Source organism: Salvia miltiorrhiza, chromosome 8 (genome assembly GCF_028751815.1).
Source record: "Salvia miltiorrhiza cultivar Shanhuang (shh) chromosome 8, IMPLAD_Smil_shh, whole genome shotgun sequence".
Lineage (NCBI taxonomy): Eukaryota > Viridiplantae > Streptophyta > Magnoliopsida > Lamiales > Lamiaceae > Salvia > Salvia miltiorrhiza.
In genome coordinates this window covers 24,394,788-24,420,958 of record NC_080394.1, presented here as the reverse complement: position 1 = coordinate 24,420,958, position 26,171 = coordinate 24,394,788, and the positions used below count along the sequence as shown (strand labels likewise).

At 34.2% G+C, this 26,171-nt stretch overlaps 2 protein-coding genes across 2 annotated transcripts; one reads left to right on the top strand and one right to left on the bottom strand.

Moving 5' to 3' along the window:
- Nucleotides 1-5,913: 5,913 nt before the first annotated feature.
- LOC130997162 (purple acid phosphatase 2-like) lies at nucleotides 5,914-10,718 on the top strand. Its single transcript, XM_057922423.1, has 8 exons — nucleotides 5,914-6,308; nucleotides 7,211-7,411; nucleotides 7,524-7,635; nucleotides 8,003-8,232; nucleotides 8,475-8,613; nucleotides 9,685-9,905; nucleotides 10,110-10,231; nucleotides 10,319-10,718. Exons 1-8 carry the CDS (start codon nucleotides 6,132-6,134, stop codon nucleotides 10,512-10,514), a joined length of 1,398 nt encoding a protein of 465 aa, XP_057778406.1. The 5' UTR covers nucleotides 5,914-6,131; the 3' UTR covers nucleotides 10,515-10,718.
- A 4,125-nt stretch (nucleotides 10,719-14,843) lies between these two features.
- Nucleotides 14,844-15,848, bottom strand: LOC130999617 (uncharacterized). Its single transcript, XM_057925203.1, has one exon. It carries the CDS (start codon nucleotides 15,651-15,653, stop codon nucleotides 15,066-15,068), a length of 588 nt encoding a protein of 195 aa, XP_057781186.1. The 5' UTR covers nucleotides 15,654-15,848; the 3' UTR covers nucleotides 14,844-15,065.
- Nucleotides 15,849-26,171: the final 10,323 nt, after the last annotated feature.

The following is a 26,171-nucleotide window of genomic DNA, read 5'->3' as shown; positions in this document are numbered from 1 at the left end:
GGGAAGAGAGACGCTGAGATGGAGAAGGAGGCGGCAGCCATAGCGTTGGCGCTGCAACGACTGCTCGTCAGAGAAGAAGGCAGCGGCGACTGCAGATTCAGAGGGAGAGTGAGAAATCGAGAGTCCATTGCTGATATTCAACTTGAAAAGTTTGCTTTAATGTAAATACGAACTTTCAGAAAAATGATTGGAGGGAATAACGAACGTATCTAATGTATCTGGCATGATACCATTCTAAAATTAAAGAGATACGCTATACGTGAATTAAGGTATTAAACATGTATATAGATTAGTAATTGACCATATTATCCTTATACTCTAAAAACGCTTTAATATGAATGGACGAATTGTAGCGGTTAGATCAAGTAAAATCGACGCACAAGATTTGATCTTTATTCTTTATCTAAGGGAGTGGTCTTCATTGAACTCTCACCTATATATATATATATATATATATATATATATATATAGGGAGAGGTTCAAATAAGAACCACTAATAAAATAAGAACGGAGAACCATTTTAAGTCATTCGATCATCAAGATCTACGGTGGATGCATCATCTTGGTGGATGGATGCAGGTGCTGGGTTCGAATCCTGAAGGGAGCAAAAAAATTATTTTTTTCGGATGCATTAAATTTAATAGCGGATGCATTAATTTGTATAGTAGATGCAATAATTTTATTGGTTCTTATGTTCTCACGATAATTGTGGTTCTCACTATAACCGCACCCTATATATATATATATATATATATAGAAACAATGGTGTCAAATGGCCACATTGAACATGCAAACACAATATTTGGCCACTAATTAAAAAAACACAAATTATGGCCATTAATTAGGCAATATGCCTAATATACCCCTAATTGGGCGGACTGGGTAGGGTCAGGAGCGCGGGTCGCATGCCGGGTAGGATCAGGCACGCGGGTCGGGTTAGGCACTTATGGCACTATTAGTGCCATAAGTGCCAACGGAATTTTTTTTTACTCCCCCTGCCATGTCTACCCCCCAGACCCCCGACCCCACCCACCCCCAAGCCAAAATGAACTTTTTAAACACTTCCCCTAGGGTTTAGATATTCCATTTATGGTTTAGATTATTCATTTAGGGTTTAGATGATGTTGTTGTTTCTATATTTGTTCTGCATGTTTGGCACTTATGGCACTAATAGTGCCATAAGTGCTAAAAAGACCATTTTACTTTATTTTATTTTGGATTTTCGTTGGCACTTATGGCACTATTAGTGCCATAAAATAAAATAACCAAAGTAAAATTTGATTTATTTTTATCTAGGGGGAGTAAATTTTTTTTTTGTTTTTAGCTTGGGGGTGGGTGGGGTCGGGGGTCTGGGGGGTAGACATGGCAGGGGGAGTAAAAAAAAATTCCGTTGGCACTTATGGCACTAATAGTGCCATAAGTGCCTAACCCGACCCGCGTGCCTGATCCTACCCGGCACGCGACCTGCGCTCCTGACCCTACCCAGTCCGCCCAATTAAGGGCAAAAACGTCCCAAAGCTATAAAAATGGCCAAAATTTATGTTTTTTCAATGAGTGGCCATAATTTGTGTTTTATGATTCATTTTGGCTATTCCAAAATTTTACTCTATATATATATAGGGTTAGATTCCAGTGAGATTGTTATTTTTCGTGAGATCGTGAGACTAATGAATAAGGCAATATATAGTACTGAATAACGATATTCAAAAAATTAGTAAAATTTTTGCTCCCTCCAAGATTCGAACCTAGGTAAAAAAATTTCCCCTCCATATAAATATCAGTCATATGATACATTAAATCAACACTTACAAATTAATCTAAGATCTCACCACATGGATCTCATTGGAACATTCTCATATATATATATATATATAGGGTTAGGTTCAATGAAAAAGGCCTAAATATAAGAAAGAAGAGAGAAGTAATCTCATCCGTTGATCTGATCTAATCTAACTAACATGATTTATTCACGCCATGTTCAACGGATTTTTTCGTTGAACATTCGTGAATATATACAATATTTTTGGGGGTTCTGGGTTTCGACCCCCCATATGTTCAATGAAAAAATCCGTTGAACATGGCGTGAATAAATCATGTCCGTTAGATTAGATAAGATCAACGGATTAGATTACTTCTCTCTTCTTTCTTACATTTAGGCCTTATTCATTGAACTTTACCCTATATATATATATATATATATATATATATATATATATATATATATATATATATATAAGGGAGCGCTCCAATGAGACCCCCTAATTTTAGTGAGATCTAGGGCACGATCTAGTGCGTTTATTTTATCAATCCTATTTGATATTGTATCTGGAGGGAGATTTTTTTTCGCAGGGTTCGAATCTTGGAGGGAGCAGAATATTTTAAATTTTGTTATTCATCAGTATATACTGCATTGTTCATCAGTATATATGTCTTATTCATTACCGATTTTTTAAATTTTATTTTTCATCAGTATATACATCTTGTTCGTTAGATATACGTCTTGTTCATTAGTATTATATGTCTTATTCATTGTCCCCATGTTACACGAAAAATAGGGGGTCTCACTGGAGCACGCCACTATATATATATAGGGAAGGGTTAGGGTATAAACACTTCTTAACATATAAAATACGAACCAACTAAAATGCATGAATTGTATGTAGAACATGTATGAATTGCTTGCTACCTACGAGATTCGAATTCAGAACCATGAATTCATCCAACAAGGTGTTGAATCAACCCTAGTTCTTGATGATCTAAGAGTTGAAAATGGTTCCTATTTTATATTCTAAGAGGTGCTTTCTTTTAGTCCACCCCTATATATATATAAGGTTGAGTTCTTGTAGTAGTTTAATTATTTTAAGTCACTATCTTATAGCAGTTTTAAAAAACATGCCTAATTCTTCCGGGCTTGCAGAATTGGACCATTTTATTTTAAAATTTGGCGTTCGTGGGCCACATCAGGCTATTTTTTTTTTTTTTTTTTTTTTTTGATGAAATTACATTATAAATAATACAAACCACACACACACCCCACCTAGTGGTTATTGTGGCCGAGAGTACTCGAACCTGTGACCTCTTGAATAACAGGCAACCACCTCAACCACTAGGCCATCCCAAGGGGACTCATCAGGCTATTTTTCATGTTAGGCGTGTGTGCCTCCTAGACACCTCTTTTTTCTTTTCTTTTTTAATTCAGATGACCTCTCTCCCTCTCTCTTTTCAGGAATTCCCCTTTCCAAGGAAAATCCCTAAAAAAAAAATTGTTCTCTCTCTCATTCAAATTCCACTGCCTTCTTATTCGGCGAAATTCATCGACCTCCATCGCAACTATCGGCGACAACAGCAACATCGCCGCCTTCTACCCTAATCTCTCCATTTCTCTTAAACATTTCTCTCCTCGCTCTGCTCGCCGTGATTGGCTACGGGATGCCGCTGCACATGCAGTGCCGTCGACCATCGCCTGTAGCACTGACACCTCATTTTTTATCGGTCTCCCTCTCATCTGACTACCTACGCCCCAAAACATTGAAGCTCATTTTTAGCCCGATTGATCAGTCGTAAGGAACCATTGTCACCTCCTGCAGTCCATATCTCTCTGTCTTTCTCTCTATCTCTCTCTCTCTATCTATCTATCTATCTATCTCGTCGCCGAATAGCATCAATCAAGTCGTCGTCGGTCCCTCCTCTATTATCCCTCAACCTTGACAGTTCTCCACTCATGCAACACAACACACAACCAATACCATAGAAGAGGACAAATAAGTTTGCTACGTTATCACTGGTTAGGAATCGGGCTGCGACATTAAGTCCTTCAATGGAGGTTGCGGGGTATTTATGCACCTCGAATAAAATAGTTTCGTTGGAGAGAACGTGATCTTTGATAGTTGTAGTCTTTGAAATTCTTCATGTTTTGCTTCATGGAACGTCACTTTCAGATTTCAGATCATAATACAATGCAATTCCTAACATTCTGAGTTTCCTTATACTTGCTCTGTCCAGATTCTACGGGATCCACAATAAATGCACCAGAGTAAGTATTTCGTTGTAGGTTGACTTTCCTTTAGTTGATGTTGACTAAGGTTGACGTGGCACATATTATGTTTTTAAGTAATGATCTCACCATTAGCATGGTTGACTGAGATCATCTTCAGCACGATCAAACTTTTAGCATAGCGAAGTATCTCAGTAGGATAAGTCAATAGCAATTTGGATTCTTCATGCACTTCTATCTTTATGCTGACATCCTGTAAAAAAAAAAAAAAAAAAAAAAAAGAGAGAGCACATTCTCTAACTAATGAGCTGCAATCTAAAGTTACATTAGTAAATACATCATTAAGTGGGAGTGGTTTTGATATAATATTAAAACTTTATAATTTTTTCAATAGATGTGGTAGATTGAGATAAATATTGATGATATAAAAGAGATAAATTAATTAAATATTGAACGAGTTCAATAATTGAATAATTGGATCGTTAATTTAACTACTATACGCTCATTCGTGCGATGCACGACGGACATCGAAATCAAACGATAAATTTAAATAAATAAATATAAATAATAATAAAAATAAAATATAAACAAATACAACATATGTTTTAAAAATATAATATAATAATTAAGATCAATTACTCAATAAAATCTTGAATATAAAATTATAAAATTTCAATTTATACAAAGTGTAATGAAATTTTGCATTATGCATATTATTATATAGTATTATACATCATAATAAATATTTTCATACACAAACATAAATAAAAAGTTATAATTTTTTAATGAAGAGACAGAAAATAAAATATTTTATGCTTTTCATAACTTATTCGTTTTAAATTCGTTTTTGATTATTTTTATACTACATTGAATTTAAGATACATATGATTATTTTTTCACGAATCAAATTTGATGACTTTTAGAAAATAAATAAAATATAATAACATAAAAAGTGGAAAAAAAAGTGAAAAAAATGGTGGAAGAAGAGAGAAAAAAGAGAGGGAAAACATGGAGGGGAAAAATTCATCTTTTATGTACTATATAGATTGTCAATTCTCAATCTAATACAGTATTAAATTTAATTAAGACATAATAATAACAAATATGTTAATATAAAGAAATATAAAAATTCATACAAAAATTTAATAAATCTAAAATCATATTTGAAATTAATTTTTTAAGATATAATTAATTAATTATCTATAAATTTATATTAATATAAATTTCAACCTTTAAAATTTATTTTTAAGCTAAAGAGTTCTAAAATGAACAAATATAATTCTAATCTTTTTAGTTACATTAAATTGTTATAGCAAAAAAAAAGAAATAGAAAATATTAAAAATGATGTCTAACAAAAATATAAAAAATAAAATAAAATAAATGTTGAAAAAAGAATGAAATAGAAAAAAATTGAACGTGTTATTCAAAGAGAGGAGGTAGGAGAGAGGAGAGGATAGATGAAAGATGAGAGAGAGAGAGAGAGAAAATTTGTGACTTAAATGATAATAATTTATTTATTTTAAATTTATTTTTTATAATTTTTACATCAATTTAAAGATCTTATTATTATCTTTAATTTAACATCCATATAAAATATTTTTTTTAAGTAAAAGTTGATGAATTTTAAAAAAGAATCAAAACAAAAAATGCAAAGTAAAGAGAGAAATTTTTGTAGAAAAAATTCGTGCATGTTTTATATATATAGATTAACTAATAGATATTTAATGAGTAAATATTGGGATAGATTGTGGGAGAGAGAATATCGTTTTTTTATAGGAAAGAGAAAAATTGACGGTAAAATTTTACGGTTAAACTGCTCTTTTATAGTATTATATAGATATAGATTATTATTATTATTATTATTATTATTATTATTTGTTTTTTGTGTTTTTTTTAGAGGTGTGATTAGATGGTTGTTGATAATGGTAGTTTGAATGATAAAAACGATTTTATTCCAAATGAATATTCCCCAGCGGGAGAAAATGCCAAAATATCCCATTACTACACGGAAGTAGTGCTATGCTAAACTTAGAAAATTCAACAAATTCAGCAGCTGCTCCTAGCTCGATTGCGAGACCCCGACCTCTTTCGTGCTCGGATTATTACTGATTTGTAAATAGCAAAAATTGTGTTGAAATGATTGTCGCTAGATTTGTGCATCTGTTGTTGGTGAGCATATTCTTCAGTGAAAGCTTGGGCGTGTGTGAAGCTGGGTTGACCAGCAGCTATGTGAGAGCGAGTGGGATTAGCACAGATATGCCACTGGACAGTGATGTATTTCGCGTGCCTCTTGGTTATAATGCTCCTCAGCAGGTACGAAACTACTATTTTTCGGCCATTTATTTTTCATTTTAGTTGTTTATCTGCTTTCAAATCCATTTTGTGTTGATGATCTCTACCTCTCAGCCCTGGGCCGATTTCAGATCATATTATACTTCTTAAATTTAGTCGTTAGAAAAATCCAATGATTTTTAGGAGTATTGATACAATCGAGATTGATCAGAGTAAGATTTTTTGGCAATGGAAATGACCAGTGATCTAGGACATTTTTTGATCAGATCGTATTGTGCTTGAAGTGAAGCAGGTCTTTTTTTTTTTTTTTTCTTAAGTTTTTTTTAGGGAAGAATGTTGTACTGGATATGTAACTATATATGCCATTGATGGATAAGTTGATACATTATCACTACATCTATTTTTAGATTGATTATATTATTGTTGTCTGGGCATATGCTTGAATATTTCACATACTTCTATTGAGTGTAACATCAGTAAATAATGTTTCATTTACTTGGTTAATGGATCACTAAAGATTATGTCAGAAATGGTGACTGAAAAGGTATTAAATGATTGTTATATATCCCAGTTAAATCCTCCTTAATTGATCAGAGTTATATATTGGATATCTTTGTTAATTTTGTCATATCCAAACATTTTATCCACGAGACTTGTATCCATCAAACTAGATATCCTCAAAAGTCAAAACCATAAGGGTAATCCAGTAGCTCAACCAATTACTGCATTTGATCTTTAACTTTTGGGTTTTGAAAGTGATTTTTTAGTGATGCATCATCAGAACTAGAAGAGATTTGATGGTAGCGAAATTTGGTTGAACACATTATTTTCATGGGATGCCTAGAAGTTAAAGAAATTCTGTAACCATTTGACACAAATTCTGCATCTGTGTACTTCAAAATTATGCTTGCTTGGTTTTTAAGGTTCACATAACACAAGGAGATCACGAGGGCAAGGGGGTCATTGTCTCATGGATTACACCAGATGAAGTTGGTTCCATTTCAGTGCTGTACTGGGCTGCAAATAGCCAGCTCAAGAAAACTGTAAATGGTGATGTTGTTAGATACAAGTATTACAATTATACCTCCGGTTACATTCATCATTGCACAATCAATAATTTGGAGGTAAGCCTCTCTCGAACACTCTCTTAGTCTCTTTAACTGCAGCCTGAATCTTGGTCTATAGTCTTACAATGAGCAAGGTTTTGATTCTTGAAAATATTTGCTGAAAATGCAGTTTGATACCAAATACTACTATGTGGTTGGAAGTGGGAACGTGACACGAAAATTTTGGTTCGTTACACCTCCCCAACCAGGGCCTGATGTTCCTTATACATTTGGGCTTATAGGTATGTCTCAGTCATCAAGAAGTGTAATTATTTCTTTGATTGTGGAAGCTTTGCATAGTCATGTCGAGGCAGATTGAAAAGAAAAATACAGAAAAAAATGGAATATGACTATCATTTTAGTCTTAAATATTGTTCTTGTAGAATGAACTTCTTGTTCTCCCGGTTTCCTGATAATCTAATGTCACTCTATTGGAATGACAAGGAAGCAAGCATGTTACATCTTCTCTGCACTCGAAATCTACATCCTTTTCTATAATAGATTATGTTTGTCATAAATTTGAATGAAAAAGAACGAAAAACTAAACATAAATGCACCATGAAGTTTACACTTCTGTTGTGAAGCCAGTCTATGTGGCATCATGAGCAGGTGATCTAGGTCAGACTCACAATTCAAATCAGACGGTAACTCATTATGAGCTGAACCCAGCAAAAGGACAGGCAATTCTGTTTGTTGGAGACCTCTCCTATGCTGATAGTTATCCGTTGCATGATAACACGAGGTGGGATACATGGGGGAGATTCGTAGAGAGAAATGTGGCGTATCAACCTTGGATTTGGACTGCTGGGAATCATGAAATTGATTATGTTCCAGAAATAGTAAGTCTTTAATTAAGATGTCGTGTTTTACTTCTTTGGGTTGGTCACAAAGTCATTATCAAAAAATGAATTGCCTTTATTGTAACTTAGTCTAGAATTAGAGATGCAAAATTTTCTTATTATGTCAATTCACAGAGCTCTCGTAATTGCTTAGATTGCATTATCAATCTCTATGCATATTGTTTGCATTAGTTCTCATAAGATCTACATGTATCTGAATTAAATAAATTATTTTTCTGCAGGGTGAAACTATACCCTTCAAGCCATTCACACATCGATATTGGACACCATATAAAGCATCTAACAGCACATCTCCTCTTTGGTACTCAATCAAGCGAGCTTCAGCCTACATCATCGTCCTATCCTCATATTCAGCTTATGGTATGAATTTCAGCATTTTGTGTAAATAAACTACTGTATTACCTTTCATCACCATATTAATTAGGGTAAATATCACTTTAAACGTCAAACTATTCACACTATCAATTAAATCCTGAACTATCGGAAATATTTTTTTTAACCTTAATTTATTGATGTTGTATCAATTGTACCTAGCATCCATTTCTGGCTTTGGAAAATTGACGTGGCTTGCCGGATTGCCACAGTAGATTAAGACTTAAAGAAAAAAAAATTGATATGGATGCCATGTCATTAAAAAATGAAAAAGAAAATAAAAAATTCTCAACCTTCCGAGCCCTGTTCCTCCCTCTCTCTCTCTCTCTCTCTCTCTCTCTCTCTTATGTCTCTCTTTCTTGCCTCACACAATTGTAAGCACCAAATCCGTGCAAGAGGAAATCTGATTGCCCTGGTGAAATGGGCTTGCAAGTTTTGTGGACTGGTCCTAACCAGGGACGGATCTAAAAATTTAATTAGAACCGGGCGAGATTTCATCGGATGTTTTTAATAAATGTTAGTAAAGAAAACAGACCGGGCGACCGCCGAGATTTCATCAAAAGATATACATATATATAGGTAATAAAAAAAAATTGACGGGGCGACCGCCGAGGCTGCCCGGCCTCTAGATCCGTCTTTGGTCCTAACGATTGTCGTCCCAACTGTGGAGGAGGAGCTTTCCAGTAATGAGTGGGTCGGCATCGAGGGCAGATTTGGTGGCATGGGGTTATATTGTTTCAGGAGGAAGAGAGAGACAGAAGAGAGAGGGAGGAAGAGGGCGGAGGATGTGGAGATTTTTTTTATTTTTTTTCATTTTAATTGACATGGGCATCCATGACAATTTTTTTGAAAGAAAGTCTTAATCGACTGTAGCAATCCACCGAGCCACGTTAACTTTTTAGAGCCGGAAAATGGATCGAGGGTACAATTGATGCAAAATTTATAGTTCAAGGTATAAAAAATAAAAACATTTTTGATAGTTCAGGATATAATTGATAGTGCAAAAATAGTTTAAAGTGATGTTTATCCTATTAATTAACTCATTTTTTTTTTTGGCAGCGATATATACCCCTCAATATAAGTGGTTCACAAACGAGATATCTAAAGTGAATAGGGCCGAAACACCATGGCTTATCGTACTCATGCACAGTCCACTGTATAGCAGCTATGTTCATCACTATATGGAAGGAGAGACTATGCGAGTGATGTATGAAGAATGGTTCGTGAAGTACAAAGTTGATGTGGTCTTTGCTGGTCATGTGCATGCGTATGAACGATCTGTAAGTATCTAATATTCTTTCATGTGGAGTAGAGATCATTATTTCATGTGGAATGGAGATCATCATTTGATATCCTTATGTTTATTTTCAATATTTTCTTCAATCCTTAGCCAAATTATCTCTTGAATATAACCTTTACTTGAATAAGCGTACGAGCTACACTGAGTTCGATCCAATTTCACATTGTCATATCTTCTCACACAGGAGCGTATATCCAACATACAGTACAACGTGGTGAATGGATTGTGCACTCCTATCAATGACGACTCTGCTCCGGTCTATATCACCATTGGAGACGGAGGAAATCAAGAAGGCTTACTCACCGAGTATGTAAAAGCTGAATGTGGTGTAAAAAACATATGATTCTGATAATTTTGGGGAAGTGATCGACCTTGTTTATATTTTGCTTGTAGGATGACAGAGCCACAGCCAAAGTACTCAGCTTATCGCGAACCCAGCTACGGCCATGGCATTTTCGACATAAAGAATCGGACTCACGCCTACTTCGGTTGGCATCGTAATCAGGATGGGTTTGCTGTGGAAGCCGACTCTTTATGGTTTCTTAATCGGTACTGGAAAACCATGGAACAAAACCCTTCAGTTGCTTGAGGAAGAATACTAGAGGTTTTAATGTTATTGCTCTCGGTGAGTTCCACTTTTTATCTGTTCAGACAAAATATCATCTTGTTGGTAAATCATATTGGGTTAGTTTCATGTGATTGGTGTTTCTCTTTGAACGCACTTCGCTTCGACAAACAATTAGATTAGATCCTCTAATTGTGTTCTAAAGGAATCTCCAATGTTTTGTTTTTATTTGTTTGTTCTGTACACTCTCGAATGAACATATACATATACACACATAAGGATTGATTCCAATAGCCATGATGGCACTTGACAAGAAAATTTCTGGCGGCGCAGTCGTAGACCGGTGAATATTGAGATGTTGTTGGTGCCGCAACACTGGGATGTCATTCAACGGTGCGACCGGAGCGGCCACTCATTTGAAAACCTTTCAATGCGGAGGTGGCTGATGAGGTCTAGTGCAAAATTAAGGCATAAAAACTCTCTTTAGTGAACAAGTCATTCATAAACATGGATTTTCTACATTCTTAGAGGTGTAATTGTATCGAATTTATTAGAGAAAATTGTATTTGAAACAAGTTTATGTTTAATTTTGCTTATTTTTTTGAGAATTGATACTTATTTGCATCTTTTGATGAAATATAAGGAAAATGTTATCAAAATTAGGGAGGTTGATCATGATAGGGTTAAAATACAACTTAATATTAGTTAGTGTGCGAATCGGAGTTCAAAAACGAGGAATAACGAGCCAAAATAAAAACATCGTGCAGTCTGCTACGAGCAGGACCACATGACGCGGGATAAGGCCTTCAAAAATACACAGGTCGCGATCTCTCCCTAGACACACATCTCTCTTTATCCCCCTTTCTCTTCCCAAATCCGCTACCCCTCTCCTCTACGCTGCCCCACGCCACAGCCTCGTCGCTCACCCTCCTCCGCGTCGCGCCACCGTCTCGCCATAGCACCGCCTTCTCTCTCTCTCTCTCTCTCTCTCTCTTACACACATAGAGAGAATCTACAATGCTCAACTCGATGTTCAATGTTCGACACTCAAGCAATAGTTTCTTGACGCTCAACCCTCAATGTTGGACACTCGAATACTCGACGCTTGAGTGTCGAGCATAATAATTCAATTTGAACTATTGCTCGACGCTCGACGTCAGGTGTCGAGTGTCAAGCATCAAATCGAGTATGTTAGTGTTGAGCATTCATTTGATTTAAGTATTGTTGTGATAAATTTGTGAATTGGTGGTGGTTCTGGTGTTAGATCACTAATAGTGGTGTAGATCTGCGAAACACCACGATTGGTGATGGAGTGATGGTCGTCGGCCGACAGTGGCATGCAATGGTCGTCAGCCGCCGTCCATCGATGTGCGGTGGTCGTCGACCGCTTGCTGGTAGTGGCATGACTTCTCTTTTTTATTTTCATATTTTAATGATTTTATAACTTTAATAAAATAAATGGCACATAAGGGTAAAAATGTCTTAAATGACTAAATGAGTATAATTTACTCCCTCCGTCCCATAAAAGTGTGCCTTTATTTCTATTTTGAAAAGTCCCAAAAGAATGTACATTTACAATTTTTGGATATTACCACACCATTAACTCCTTATTTCTTACTAATTAAAAGTGAATCACTTTTTCAACTTCCAATTCACTCATCTAACATTTTATTAGAACTCATGCCACCAGAAGTGATGCACACTTTTGTGGGACGGAGAGAATATATATTTTATAAATGATGAGTATTTTTTAGATTTTGTCTTTCAAAAAACGGTATATATCATTTTACCCCTTTCTATTATCCCTAACAAAGGATATTTCTATTATCCCAATAAAAATAATTGACACAAGTGGTTTAGATCAATATAATTTGAACTATGTTACATCAAATTAAATTAATTAAAAAATATTTACATAAAAATAATTTTATTACACAAAAATAATGTAAAATTTGAATCACCACGTGGAGTGATTTACGGTTTAATGTCCACAGAGTCATACACTAATTTAATTTAACTAGTGTGTAACCCGTCGAATTTCGACGGGTATCATTTGGTGTTATAATTTATATAAAAAAAACATAAAAATTATTTCTTAATATATTTATACATTATGGAGATTATTCACTAAAAAAACTATTAATATGATATAGATTTACGTTACACATCAAACTAAAATGAAAAAATAAATTATAGAGGACTTTCATCCTTAACATAACTTAGCAAAACGTATATTCGAAAATATTATTTGCCACCCATACCCGCGACCCGTGGATACCCGTCAGACCGCCACCCGCTACCCGTCAGATATCTGCCACCCACTATCTGTCAGATACCTGTCGAGGCTTGAGAGGTAGGGGCAATGCTGTTCTCGGTTTCGACATTCTACAATCAACCACCCAACAAATGCAATAAATCACTCAACAAATAAATCACCACGAAACTGCAGCAAATTTTAGAGAAAATTTTAACTTCTTGTACACTACTATTTGCCACTCATACCCGCGATCCGCGGATACCCGCCACCCGTCGGGTATCCACCAACACGTTACCCGTAGGATACCCGCCACCCGCTACCCGTCGGATACCCGCCACCCACCACCTGTCGGATACCCGCCAAGGCTTGAAAATAACGATAAATATTAGTTGAATAATAGAATAATTCTATGAAGCATGGAGACGAATACGTAATACGGAAACGATACGATACGGGGACGTAAATACGTCATTTTTCCAAAAAAAAAAAATATGATACGATACATCAAAAATACGTTTTAATTTTTTAATTTAAAATATATTTTATGTATATATTATAAATTCATAATTCGCCAATAATATAAGCAAGACACTACTAATTCATAATAAATTTAACCAAATAATAACAAATAAATCATAGTCTTAATAGTTAATACTTAATAAAACACAATAAATTGTTAGCCCTCTTGATTCATCATCCTCATTCTCCTCCTCTTCTTCCTCTTCCCTCGTATCTTCAATCTTCAATCCAGTCTGTCCATATTTAAATTGAAATCACCCATCAACACCCATCGAAAATCAGCCCATCTTCAATCGAAAATCAGCCCCCATATATGCTAATGAACTTAATTGCATTAATAGTTTCAAATGTATGAATAATAGAATGATTGAAGAATGAAAGTAATGATCAATTACATTAAAAAATGGTAGATTTTTTATTTATTCATCAGTTTTTTTTTGTGAATATATATATATATATATGTATATATATATATTTTGAGGCCTTCTTTGGCGAATATTGTACATGCCTAAAGATAATAAAAGATTTCTTATATTTGTTATGTTAAGAGTTTATTTTTAGAATGTTATACTGAAAAGTGACGAATGAATTATTAAATCTTATGAATCTTCATATGCACCTAATTGTATCCAGCCTTCCAATTTCTTGTTGAAAATAATGTATAGTTGATAATATATAGAGGTGTGGAGATGGGGCGGCGGTGAGAAGAGGGGGGGCAGGATTTGGGGATCTATGGTTTCTTGGGGAGAGAGGAGGTGTGGAGATGGGGCGGCGGTGCCCACTTGGGGTTGGAAGGAAGGGGGAGAATGGCCGGCGGTGGAGAAGGGGGAGAGGAGCTGGATTGCGTTTTGTTCTGGCGTGGAGAATTGGATTGAATTCCAGAGAAATAAAAGTGGTGCGTTGTGTGTGTTTAATATAAAAACAAACCAGAAAAAGTGTAAAATAAAATAAAATAAGTGATGTGAATGTAAATTGCCACGTAGGATATATTTTAAAGCTAGAAAGCTCTAAAATTGCAGAGATTTTAAATCTTGAATTCTAAGATACGCCACATAGGACCTAGGATTAAGGGGAGGCCATGAATCCCAAACCGTATTATATAATGATGATGATACCATAAGGGTTCATTTGGTACGCTCTATGGGATAATGTATGATATGTTTGGCCAGAATGTTTTTTACTATATGTCATATTAATATCACGTTTAGTAAAATGTACTACAACATCTATAAAATATAATATGTGGTTTGATATAATCTATTAAAATTATATAAAGTTAATATTAGTTACAATTAATATTTGTATTGAATACACTAACTTCGTAGGTGGTATACAGAATCTCTCATATCAATATAATATTTTAACGTTTTTAATTTATAAATTGATTCGTATTATTTTTTATCAAATAATATATTAAAATAGTATACATAAATATATTATACACTATAATCACCGGTACCAACCCATCTTACGAAAATGGACTAATGACCGATCATTGTCACAAGTCAATTTTGTGATAAATTCATGATTGGAAACAAGTTTTGTGTCGGTCCAGTTCCCAAATTAATTTTAAAAAAAAATCAAAAACAAACAAATGTTAATTTCATCAACTCAACCAAATCAAAATATTGTAAATCTTGATTGGATTTATCACTAGGATTTTTTTATAACAAAAAAAAAAAAAAAAAAAAACCAGGACATTAATTATCAATGAAATTCTCAATCCAACACACATTTAACGAGCAAGCTAGAGGTATCGTATCTGATGATGTGCAAATCGAACAGGAAAACATTTTCTGTTAATTTGAGAAATGGCGACGACGAGTAATGGACTTGACCACCTTCTTCACACTCTTTATTGGGTACCCATAATAACTCTTAGATCTCCTACACGAACTTGATCCACGAAAACACAATGTTGAGGTTGCTGAATAATCCCTTACCTCCTCCTCCCCCTCCAAACCAATCCAACTTAAACGAGCTTTCTGACTTTCTTTGCCGCCGGAATGCAACGGAGTCGACGGCGACGAATACGACAAGGAATAAGGTGACGAAGGTAGCGAAGTGGGAGCGCTGATCTTTGTCGAAGGTGTTCTGGCAAATATGGAGTTGAAAATCTTGGAGTGCTTCTTCTTCATGCTAGGGCTAGCTAGAGGACTCGACTGGTGCTGCGGCGGCGGAGTGAGCGGCGGGAGAGGGCCGTCGCTGAGCTTGTGCTTAGGCGTCCCCGGCTGAGACTCCCACAGGAACGGCACGGTGCCGGCAGCGCCTCCGTAGTACAACGCCCTGAAGGAGGCCTCGCCGCAAAGCTGCTTGGACGAGTTGTACCTTTTGTCCCTTGATGAAAGCATGGAGAAAAACTTGTCATCTTGGCCACTATTCATCATTTTTTTTTTGTTTGAGGATATTTTATGAGAATTTTGGATCTGCAATTGGATTGGAATTTAAGAAATTAGAGAGAAATGCGGCTAGAGTTATGGCATTAAATGGAACACGAATAATGCAAAATATATATTGAAGTGGCCGGAGACTTTGCGGACTAATTATTGGTTTCAAGAAGTCTATGAATATGTTGTTGGAATCTGCAATTTTAAAAATCAGTAGATGTAGATCCATAGGATGAAGTGATGATATTTATGAGGGAATTGTATTAAAAGTAATAGGTGCATTAAATCTGTAGGACAATATTTTGTCACCACGTTTAAAGAAAGGGCAATGCTAAACAGCCACGTCGTGACTGTCCACAATTTATCTAAATAAAAAATAATTTAATTTATTTAACTTATTTTTTAAAATAAAAATAAGATTTAGTTATTTTATCATATTCTCTACATTGTAATTATTTTTTTATAATTTTTTGGTAACTTTTTTATTTTTATTAAAAAATAAATTAAAAATAAAAAATGCAAAAAAAAAATAATAAGTACAATGTAGAGAATATAGTAAACTAACTAAATCCTATTTTTATTTTAAAAAATAAATAAAATAAATCAAAAATTTCCTTATTATACTAGTGTGTGGGTGGCCACAATGTGGCTGCATAGATTTATTGTTAAACAAAATTAATATGAATTGAGTGGATTTTGAAAATAGCCACTTTGGAATAGTAAATTTAAAAAATACCCACTAAGATAAAAAAATTAAAAAATGCTCACACTTACTATTTTACCCTTGCATATAAAAATTTAAAAAATACCCACGAATTCACAACCAGCGAATTCACAACTGTCATTAATTTTGGTTGTGAATTCAAGCTTTAAAACTCGAATTCACAACTGAATGGCTAGTATTGGTTGTGAATTCAAGTTTTAAATTTTTTTATTATAATTGCCCATTTATATAGAGGGGTAATTTAGTCATTTAACACAAAAATGAGTATTTTTTAAAGTTTTTATTTGAGTGGGTAAAATTTATTTTTGCTATATAAAAGTGGGTATTCTTATATATTAACTCAATTAATATTGTTTGTTACAATTCTGGCCTGTAGGTTCTTCTTTTTCTTAATTTTTCTGTTTTATTTTATTGATTCTTTTCAATAATTATTATTTATGGTTATGGATGATACTAAAGAGAGTTGTGGATGTGGGATGATCTTCTCAACCATCTATACATTTGTCTACATGTACATGATGAACTCGGGGGTAGTTAAGGATATACTCATGATCTCGGGGATAATAATTATTCATGAAGATGACGATGGTACATGGTCGGTTCGGATTCTTTACACCATACACTTTTTGTATATTTATATTAATAAATTGTTAAACTTAAATTATTGTAATAAAAAAATTAAGAATAATTCTTTTCATGGTTAATATAAAATTGAAGATATATTTTTAATTAAGAGGCAGCACTTTAATGTAGCCAAAATCTTTTATAATTGTAGAAAATTCTAGCTATACGAATAAAATTATGAAAGTATTAACATTTCTGATCAAAATACACTATAGTGTATAATAGTATAAAATACATTGTTACACACTCTTTTAATTGTGAAAATCATGTAACAGTCCCCGTCTCACAAAAATATGAACATTTTGTTATTTTGGGGCGTCTCATAAAAACATGAACATTTTTATTTTTAGTACACATCCAACCACAATTTCTTTATTTTTCATAAAGTGAAATCTCTTTTCCACTCACTGTCCAACGTTTTTTAAAACTCGTGTCAGTTATAAATATTCATTTTCTTATGAGATGGAGAGAATATAATCTTTGCTTTTAAAATGAAAAAAAAAATCTTGTATTTACATCAGTTTGAGTAGGGATTGTCATTCCTTTGACGTCGCGTCTCTTTCTCGCTCTTTGAGTGGCATGAAATATTAAACTTTTTAAAAGGGGCCTAGTGCTCGATTTATTCAAATGAAAAAGAAAAAATATAAGACATGAGATAACGATCACAACCAAACTTGCTAAAAAGAAAATATATTGTTACACGATTTTAGTGATTATTATTAAAATAAAATTTTATAAAAGGAAAAAGAAAAATCTAAACCCTTGAAAGCACAGAGAAGCAAACTAAGGGCCGAGCCTCATTAAAACCTCAGAAAGAGGAAAAAGAATACTCGTCTACTAAAAAGAGTACACGATTTTAGTGATTAAAAAGTGTGTATCAATGTAATTTATATTTTTATACACTATAAAGGTATTTTGATATTAAATATTAATATTTTCATAATTTTATTCATGTGGATAGAATTTTCTACAATTAAAATGTTTTTAGCTACATTAGGATGTTGCATTTTAATTAAAAATTTATATTCGATTCTACATTAACCATCAAAAATTTATCATGGACATAAACTACAGTTTGTCACGCACATATTCCTTCAATTGTAGTCTATTGTATTCAATAGATTACATTTATCTATCATTGCTAATTTATTCCGAACTATATATATTGTATGTGTAGTTTTGTATACGGTTTTAACGGATAACCGTAAACACTGTTTACAAAAATCTATTGTTCCATTATCATACACTACGATTTAAAATCTTAGTCCTTGTGAAATAATTTCACATATTTTTTTATTAAATACAATTTCGAATATACCCTCATTAAAATCTGGATCCACATAATTTTCTAAAGCACAACAGAAGGAAATTCTTTCCTCTAGTTAGCTAATGTCTCCGGTCGATCTCGTGAACTTGCTGTCTGCCCTCAGTCGGCGGCGGCAACGACAATAAATTAAGTCATTTTCTTTTAAAACTAGAGTCAAGGTAAATTTTTAAAGCCTACCATTAATCCTAGGTTAAGGAAAAATCTTCCCAAGATCATAGGGACTTACTGTAGTCTTTGGTTAACTAAGCTTTATGCAGTCGACTACTAAGTTAGGTTGGTATCTTTGAAAATGAAAACAAATTATGTTGCGCCTTTATTGCTTGGTCTCGAGAGATAAGTGCTGGAAAAATGGAGAAGCGGTCAAGTTTAGCTTCTTGTGATCTTAAAAAGAAAGGAAATATAGAAGGATGATTGAGAGGAAAATTTACCCATATATAGTAATCTGATCGCATGCAATGAGGTTTGGAGCATGTTGAGCTGAGGGGTTGGCAGGAGATCACTTGACTCCTCTTGGAATTTTTAAAAAGAATAGGAGTACTATTTTGTAATTTTATAAATATATTATTATAAAATAAAATAAAAAATTAATTTTATCTTTATCGTTATTGGGTTGAATTATTTTACACTGTGATTGACATATAAATTTTAGAGTTGAATTGACGTTTTGATGAAGTGGACACTTAATTAATTTACTTGGATCCTAGAGATTCATTTTTTGAATTTGATATTGAAAATTAATTTGCATTCTAAAGCTTTATCCATTTTAATTTTTTGAAGTTATTTTGCAAGAACTTGAAAGTCATTTTGAAATATACTTTTTTTAATTTAAATGATATCATAATTATGTTAATAATAATGATAATAATATATTTTTAATTTAATTTAATTTTTAATATAATTATTATTTTTATTGAAAAAAATTGGACATCTTGAATCACTCCGCCATTAATTAGAGGAGGTCTTTAAATAGAAGGGAAGAAATGACGTGGCCAAAATGAGACCATACTTTAATAATTAATCCTTGATCAAGGAGATCAGAGGATGAAAAGAGATCACGGTCTCTCCATATATTGAGGAAAATATCAGTAGATCTTTTTTTAAGAAATAATATGAGCAGATGGAAAGGTGCACAACAGCTGCTGGAATAAAGTCAATTGCGCCTCCGCCAATGAACCCTTGCTTTTGGGACAAAGTTCATGAATCCAAAAATTCTTCTGATCTTGACTTCAATTTCACCTGCGTGCAGTGGTATTTCTCAATTTTAAATGGTATTGTATTTCTGTTTTCGTGTGGTGTAGTTTTTTTTGTAGTTATATGGTATTGAGATCTTGCGTACGGATTGCATAATTGATTATATTGAAATATTTCTTATAAGTCTAATTCAAAAAAGAAAAAAAAAGAAAAAAAAGGTCAATTTCGAGCTACAATTATTTTCCCAAAAACTTAGCCCAAAAAATGCTAGATGGAAGGCTGCACAGCAACTGCTGGAATAAAGTCAACTGGGCTCCTACAGTTATTTTCCCAAAACCTTGGCCCAAAAGAGTAAATAATTTCGGAACATCAATTTTTATGGGCACAGATATTACTTTTATAGCTCAAATTTTACTTTTGTATGGATGAGTCCATCAATGTTTTCTTTTAATCAAGAGCCTTACTTTTTAATAATTAGACAATCGACGCCCAACAATTAAATATAAAAGGCCCAAAGGCTAATTTCTCCTATAAAATTTAGAATTAATAGTGTTTTATGTCTCAAACTTTCAGCATTTTTCATAAATATCTCAAATTTTTATTTTTTTAAACGCCAAACATTAAGCATTTTTCATAAAATATCCTGAACTTTCATTTTCTCCTACAAAATCCTGAACTTTCAGTGTTTTTCATAAAATGTCTCAAACTTTTTTTCCTCCTGAAAAGCCTCAAACTTTCACTGTTTTTCATAAAATATCCCGTTATACAAAATCTGGTGACCGAATTATGACTCTTTTTGCCAAAGAAGTCTAAAATGATCAATTTAATGATATAAGATTCACAACTTGACTGCAATCAACTTTAGAAGAGTCATCCTTCAGGCACCTAATTTTGTATAGCAAGGCAATTTATAGAAAATGTTGAAAGTTCAGGATTTTTTTGGAGAAAAAATAAAAGTTCAAATTATTTTATAAAAGTGCTAAAAGTTTGAGACATTTTATGGAAACTGTGAATTATTCAGAATTTTTTAGGAAAAAACAAAAGTTCGAGATATTTTATAGAAAACGCTGAAAGTATTAACCCTAAAAGTTTACAACTATTTGTAAAAATCAAAGACATTCTGTACGCAAAGTATATAAATCAATAATTTAAATTTAGTAAAAGTTTTCCAAATTCTTTTATGGAACCCTTGGCGAAATTTAAGCTTATTTAAGTCTCTCTGAATTTTTTAATATATTAATAAAGGGTTTATTTTAAGAAGTTGCACATGGTCCATATTATCTTTGCTCTATTAGAAATTGCATGACTTGAGACGGCGATGTTGCGAACTCGACTTGCGACGGCTGCTGTGTGACTTGACGTGGAAGTTACACGATTCTCGACGACAATGGTGGAGTCGCTTCACGAACATGACAAAAGAATATAAAAAGTCAAATTTTTAGATCATGGCTTCACATTGTTTTTATGGTATAGAACGAATTATAACTTTCAATAAGTTAATGTATGACCCTTTTTTTTCTCTAAAGTTAGGGCTAGTTGACTTTTAGATCATGGCTTCACATTGTTCTTATTGTATAGAACGAATTATAACTATCAATACGTTAATGTATGACCCTTATGCAATATTAATATCTGTAAAATGTACTCTCTCCGTTCCAATAAAAGTAGCTATCTTTCCATTTTGATTTGTCTCATTAAAAATGATCACTTTCTAAAATAGGAAAGATTTGATTTAATTAAGTCCATTAGATTAAACTTAATTAAGATTCCAATTAAAACCTACCTGCTCTATTCTATCTAACCCTTGAAGGGTTTTCATTTCATTATCTCGTCTCTCTCTCTCTCTCTCTCTATATCCGTCGAAAATCGAAAGAGGGCCCATGAGCGAGGGCTGGAATCAGAAGGGAGAAGGCGGCGGTGCTTATCGGCGGAATTTGAGGGCTAGAATCGGCGCTTGTCGTGATATGGGTGTCTAGTTTTGGGGCGAGAAATAGGGGAAAAATAGAGGGGCTAGGAGCGAGGGGCGACTGGCGGCGTCATCAGCGCCGAAAAAGAAGGTGAGTTGCGATCTTCAGGTTGGGATGGAAGCTTGGGGCCACGATTTGGGGGCCTACGACTCCGATTGGGGTGAGCGACGAAATATTGATTTGGGGACCTAGGGCTCCAGTTGGGGCGAGCGGCTGAAAATCGAAGCATGGGGCAGCAATTTGGGGGCCTAAGGCTCCGATTGGGGCGAGCGGCGGAGTATCGATTTGGGGGCCTAGGGTATTGATTCGGGGGCATAGGGCTGGAGCAAGCGGCTGAAAATCGAAGCCTGGGGCCGCTAAAAATCGAAGTCAGGGAGGGTGAGTGGCGGTGGGGCGATCACCGACGCGGTGCAGTGAGAAGAATTTTGGTGCAGAAAATGGAACAGATGCAGGAAGAAGAAGAATAAGAAGTTAGGTTGAAGGAAGTTAATTAAGACTCATTAATTTTGGTGGACCACACTTAATTAAAACATAACAATCCCCATCTTAGTCTTCGTGCCCAAAAGAAAGTGACCGCTTTTAATGGACGGAAGGAGTAATATATTGTTGGGTTATTGGTACTTAAATACACGAACTTTAGACCCATTTTGATTTTTTCCACAAACTTTGAAAGTTGTCAAAAAATATACGTACTTTGACTCATTTTGTTTTTCCCATGAACTTTGAGAATTATCGAAAAATACACAAACTTTGGTTCATTTTATTTTTTCCCACGAAATATATTGTTATAAAAAATTATCCAAATAATTCTTTTATTTTAAATTTTTTTCAATACGATGTCGTTTTAATTACGAAATATATTTTAAAATTAAAAAGAAATTATATCACCATGAATAATTATCATCTATCATTAATTAAATTAATTAAACTAGCTAGTTAATTATAAAAGAATTATTTAGATCATTTTTTTATAACAATATATTTTTTGGGAAAAAATAAAATGGGCAAAGTTCGTGTATTTTTTAACAATTCTCAAAATTTGTTGGAAAAAACAAAATGAATCAAAGTTCGTGGGAAAAATCAAAATGGACCCAAAGTTTGTGTATTTGGGCGCCAATAACCCCATATTGTTTGGTAGGATGTATTAAGATTATATAAAATTAATAATAATTATAATTATGATTACTATGGTATACAAAAGTACCCAAATCTGTATAGTATTCGTAGGATTTTGATTTATAAAGGGCCGTATATTTTCTACCACATATAACATATTACAGAACCGTCTATTCCCCGAAGCATTCACTGGGCCAAATCAGAGGATATTGATATACTAGAGAAGCTTAAAGCCACGGTGGATGCGCTGCAGTCAAAGGGCGAACTCTTTAAGAGGATGAGAGAAAGGAAAAAATGAAAAATGAAGCCTTCAACAGAAGGTCGGAGAGTAGCATTGACGTGGTGAAGATTGTTCAATTATTAGAAGCAAAGAAAGCCTTATAGGACAATTTACATAAAGAAGATCTGAGGAGACAAAGATCCAAACAATTGTGGTTGAAGGATATAGATAAAAACCCGCTGGTGGACGTCCTATTCCACCAAATAATTCCTGCAATAGCTAAGAATTAGTATAGTTAGTAATAAGCAGGGTCGAACCACAGGGAACAGGTAATTGCAATCAATTTCCTAAAGATCTAAAAATTGGTGTAGCCACCACGCCTTAAATTGAAAGAAATATTAATTAACTAAGAAAGCGAATTAAATCAAATAAAATAACACTAGAAAATAATCAAAGAAAAGTAACTCGGCTCGAATAAATCCATATTAATTTAATGACTTTGATCATCGACGCAAAGATTAATTAATCCCTATCAACCAACCAGTTATAGGATACCGTGAAACGCAACGGACGTACCCCAATTCCTACTTACTGTGTCGATAAACAACTGGAGACGTCAGACCTGCTTATTTCCCTTATTAAAATATAACCTAGATGGAGACGCCAGACCTAGATTTAATATTCTAATAGCATTAAGATGAAGGAACCCAGTTTACATAAATTATCCTAGATACGCTAGTAATAATTCATCCACCAATTTATTCCTACTACGAACATGTTAGCTTTATCACTAATCAGCCATATTCCAACAATTACGGATTGGGGGAATCAATTGACTGTAATCCAATTTAACCTAAGTTGATCAGGCTTAAATTAAATTAGAACTATCTTTAAACACAAGGAACAAATCGAAATCAACAGGAATCAATTATAAGCTCAATTAGGTCTCACATATTATTAAATCAATACTTCATTATTCTCGTCGAATTAAAGATTAGCTATTCATAATTAAACTAGAAACAAATAAAATAAATAAAATCAAACATAGAACAATAAAATAAATTGCAAAAAATAATAAAATTCACTACTTCTTAACAATCAAAAGTGGCGGCTGCCACAATTCGAAGAACTCCAGGTCAGCCGCAAGTTTTCAAGAGCAAAAGTAAAAACAAAAATTAACTCTTAACCTAGGAAAATAATATAAAAAACGTGTGCTTCTCCAAACTAAACTAAACTAATACTATATTACTCCCTAATCCCTAATACCTAGCCGCCCATCTAATACCTCACGTCCCTAATTCTATGGGCCAAATAAATGACTAATCTAAATATAAGCCCAACTAATGTTTAATAATACTAAAACAAGCTTTAAACAATTAAATCAAAAGACTATCGGCTAAGAATTATAGAAATACATAAGCATGTGTCTCTGACGGCTCTTGATCTTGTATCTCTCGAAATCTTTCATAAAATTCCATCAAATTGCTTCTTTAAATTCACATTTTTCTTACGGTTTTAGCATCCGCCACTTTCCATTCACGAACCATGCCAATCCTGCACAAAATACCAACAAATTTGTGTAATATCAATTAAAACTCACGGTAAACAACTCGAATCTAGACAATTAAATCACACTCATCACCCGCATTTCTTTCATGGTTTGGCCAACGCTCAAAAGAAAGTATAGTTTTTTATTTGTAGAAGATCGATCTATTTTGGACAACATGTTGATAGCTTTTGAAGCGATACACACCATGAAGATGAAGAATAATAGTCGTGTTGGAGACATGGCGCTGAAGATTAAAATTAGCAATGTGTATGATCGGGTGAATGGAGCTACCTTATTGAGGTGATCCGCAAGCTTGGCTTTTGCGAGACTTGGCTGAAGTGGATGCAAATGAGTGTGTGCAATGTTGATTTTAAGGTGTTGGATGGGACCGATTTACCCAACTCGTGGCCTTAGATAGGGTGTTCATCTTTCATTGTACATGTTTATCATTTGTGTGGAAGGCTTATCAGCCATGCTGACTACATAGATGAAGAGAGGTACTCTATATGGCACACGCATAAGTAGGAATGGTCCTCCAATTTCACACCGGATCTTTGCTGACGACAACACGCTCTTTTGTAGGGCAACTAAAGAGGAGTGCACAAAGTTGAAGGAGGTCCTAAATATTTGTGAACAAGCGTCAAGTCCATCTGTTAACCTCTAGAAGTCGGACACATTTTTAGTAAAAATGTGGTTGAGACAAATAGGCATTTAATTTCAGCAATCCTTGGGGTCTCACAACCTTTTAAATACGCAGAGATACTTAGGGCTACCTTATTTAATTGGGAAAGACAATCTTTGTTTTTTTAAGGGACAAAATGTGGAAGAGTTTGGAGGGGTGGATGTATAAGAAGTTTTCTAAAGCGAGAAAATAAATCTTGATTAAAGCAACGACGCAGGCAAATTCTGCATATTGTATGACAACTTTCCTTCTCCCAGTTACTCTCACAGCCGAACTCAAAAGAATGATTAATTCTTTTTGGTGGGGAAATAAATAGGACAACTCGAGAAGCATCAACTAGATGCGTTAGAATCAGATGTGTTCTCAAAAGAAGAAGGGGGATATGGATTTTCGAAATCTTCACATATCAACATTGCTATGATTGGGAAGATAGGTTGGCCTCTCATGACCAACTTAGATGTTTTAGTTTGGAGAGTTTTTAAGGCTAAATATTTTCCTATGAGGGGGAGGGGTATATAAATGCCGAGTTGGGGCATAATTCAAGTTACAATTCGAGTAGCATCTATTCTTCTCAAGATCTTTTAAAGTATGGAATGAGGTAGAAAATTGGAAATGGGAATAAGGTGAAAATGTTTCAGGATTCATGGCTCCGTCATGAGGGCGCTTCTATGTGCACTGGGACATTGACCTAGAGATGAGGAATTTGAGGGTGTGATGACCACTGGACAACAAGCTTGGGATATTAATCTCATAAGGGGGCTTTTTAATGAGGATGATGAAAACTCCCTTCTTAACATTCCTTTGCGGATCGAGCAGTGTGGGGTCAAATGGATTTGGCACTTTTCCAAACAAGGTTGTTATACGGTGAAATCAGCGTGCAATTTAGCTTGTTTCGCTCACGCTTAATGGGTACAATAGGAATGTGGACTGTTGAAATGCGCTCTAGAATTTGTTAGTCTCTCCCAAAGTTAAGCATTTTATCTGGAGCAAATGGCTATCACCTGCATGTTGTTGTAGTGGTATGGGGTTCACAACAAACCAATCATTTTCCAGTACCTTCTACGTATCCAGGAGGTGGAGCAAATGGCTATCACCTGCATGTTGTTGTGGTGGTATGG

Coding starts and splice junctions, on each gene's coding strand:
- LOC130997162 (XM_057922423.1), top strand. CDS start 6,132: ATGATTGTCGCTAGATTTGTGCATCTGTTGTTGGTGAGCATATTCTTC. Junction 7,636..8,002: donor TTATACATTTGGGCTTATAG/GTATGTCTCAGT, acceptor CATCATGAGCAG/GTGATCTAGGTCAGACTCAC. Junction 8,614..9,684: donor ATCCTCATATTCAGCTTATG/GTATGAATTTCA, acceptor TTTTTTTGGCAG/CGATATATACCCCTCAATAT.
- LOC130999617 (XM_057925203.1), bottom strand. CDS start 15,653: ATGATGAATAGTGGCCAAGATGACAAGTTTTTCTCCATGCTTTCATCA.